The following is a 2140-nucleotide window of genomic DNA, read 5'->3' as shown; positions in this document are numbered from 1 at the left end:
TGTGTGTGTGTGTGTGTGTGTGTGTGTGTGTGTGTGTGTATGCGCACGTGCACCCTCTGTGGAGAAGGTAAACAAAAAGGAAAAGAAATAGTTTAGTTTTTTACAGAATTTCTTCCACAGTGACCTCAGATGTTAGATTTATCTCTTCATAGACCTTTTTGGAAATGAAAGAGACTGTCAACACCAATGTTTTTCAACTTTTTTAAGTTAAAGCCTCAGAATCCTTCCTAAGGAGTTGTGTGAAAATGAGGTTTTAAAAAAACAGTATTCTTTTCATGGAGCCCAGTGGAGGGCACGGCACAACCTGGTTTCACTGAGCTTATTTTGAAAACCGTTGACTCAGGCTGAGCAATCTATTTTTCTTTTCATGTTTTATAAAAAAATTTCTTTTTTTTTAATTTTATTTTTTAACCTCTTTATTGGAGTATTACTGCTTTACAATGGTGTGTTAGTTTCTGCTGTGTAACAAAGTGAATCAGCTGTACATATACACATGTCCCCATATCTCCTCCCTCTTGAGTCTCCCTCCCTCCCACCCTCCCTATCCCACCCCTCTAGGTGGTCACAAAGCACCGAGCTGATCTCCCTGTGCTATGCGGCTGCTTCCCACTAGCTATGATTTTACATTTGGTAGTGTATATATGTCCATGCCACTCTCTCACTTCGTCCCAGCTTACCCTTCCCCATCCCTGTGTCCTCAAGTCCATCCTCTACATCTGCGTCTTTATTCCTGTCCTGCCCCTAGGTTCTTCAGAACCATTTTTTAAAAGTTTCTTTAATTTATAATCATACTTGCCCTATCAAATCAGGACCTTGACCCATCAATTTCAACGTTCTAAAATGCAAATATTTTTTAAGATGGGAATACCTTTCATCATATCTCTAAAATGTGAGTGCTTTTTGTTTTGGAGCTCCTAATCTAATTGGGATATATGTATACGTATGGCTGATTCACTTTGCTGTATGGTATAAACTAACACAATATTGTAAAGCAACTATACTCCAATTAAAAATAAATAAATAAAGCCAATTAGATGAGCAAGCTATTTTAAAGTTGAGAAAACTGAGGCTGAGAGAGGGCAAATGCAGCTCGTAGCAGAAAATGACACTTGGGTCTGTGCCACGTGCACCCAGGTGCTTGGGAAATGCCCCTAAAAGTCGCTGTTGGGTTTTTGCAGCCTGGTGCATGCTCAGGTAGCCCTCAGCCCAGTTCAGGCCCATCTGTCTCCCCTTCAAAGAACAAACAGCACGGTCAGGGTGACTCCCCGGGAAATGATGGAGGCGGAGAAACCGGGACGAGGCGGGAAATGAAACAAAGGTTGGAGTGCTGCCTGGGAAGGCGGGACCTGAACGGGGTGACTCCGCCTCCATCTCCCTCGTGCCGCACGAGGTGGCATCGGCCCCTGGAAACGCCCTGCCCCAATGCTATCTGTGTCCCCCTTCTCTCTTTCTAGGTGTCACACAAGGCGGCAGTGGACGTGAGTGAGCGGGGAACAGAGGCAGGTGTGGCCTCCGGCCTCCTCTCCCAGCCCCAGTCTCTGAACGCAACGTCGGTGCCACGCGCCCATTTCAACAGACCTTTCCTGGTGCTGCTTTGGGAGGTGACCACCCAGAGCCTACTCTTCCTGGGAAAAGTCGTCAACCCAGCTGCGGGGTGACGGTGGTAGGAGGCCAGGGGGTGTCCTGTCCCCTCACTGAAAAACAGGAAGGCCAGCGCCAGCCTGCATCTCAGGGTTGCTCTGAGGACCATTTAATCAGTGTGCAAAGATGCTAATAAAGTTGGCCTTGGGTTTTGTGAACAGTGAGGGGCGATGCTTACAAGGGGTGGGGGGTGGTGAGCACGCAGAGCAGCGGTCAGTCATTCACGCTACTATCTCCTCCAATCTAGTGTCAGCTGTGGTTAGGAATTTGGAGGTGAGGACATTCTCCGATTATGGTCTCCTCAGAGACGTCCACCACTTCTGCCGCCACCGCCGGTCTTTCCTGAGTGTCTTTTGGGTCCTAGGAAAAGGCACAAAGGATATCAGGAGGAATAAGCGAGTCTCTCACTTTATAGTGGCCGATCTTGGCTATGCAGCAAAGTGAGGTCGTCCTGAAGCGTCATTGCCTCGATGTCAGGAGTTAGTTCACCTTGAGAGGA

At 47.4% G+C, this 2140-nt stretch overlaps 1 protein-coding gene across 1 annotated transcript in view; it reads left to right on the top strand.

Moving 5' to 3' along the window:
• The window catches only part of SERPINA11 (serpin family A member 11), a 13126-nt gene extending 11327 nt beyond the window's left edge, over positions 1-1799 (top strand). The window contains exon 5 of the mRNA XM_007447320.1: positions 1455-1799. Within this exon, the coding sequence (XP_007447382.1) occupies positions 1455-1658 (204 nt within the window). The 3' untranslated portion in view covers positions 1659-1799. The remainder of the gene's footprint in view (positions 1-1454) is intronic.
• The last annotated feature ends 341 nt before the right edge of the window (positions 1800-2140 follow it).

Source organism: Lipotes vexillifer, unplaced genomic scaffold (assembly GCF_000442215.2).
Source record: "Lipotes vexillifer unplaced genomic scaffold, Lipotes_vexillifer_v1.1 scaffold1017, whole genome shotgun sequence".
NCBI classification, from domain to species: Eukaryota; Metazoa; Chordata; class Mammalia; order Artiodactyla; family Lipotidae; genus Lipotes; species Lipotes vexillifer.
Note: the sequence above shows the minus strand (reverse complement) of the source record. Positions and strands in the feature narration are given on the sequence as shown.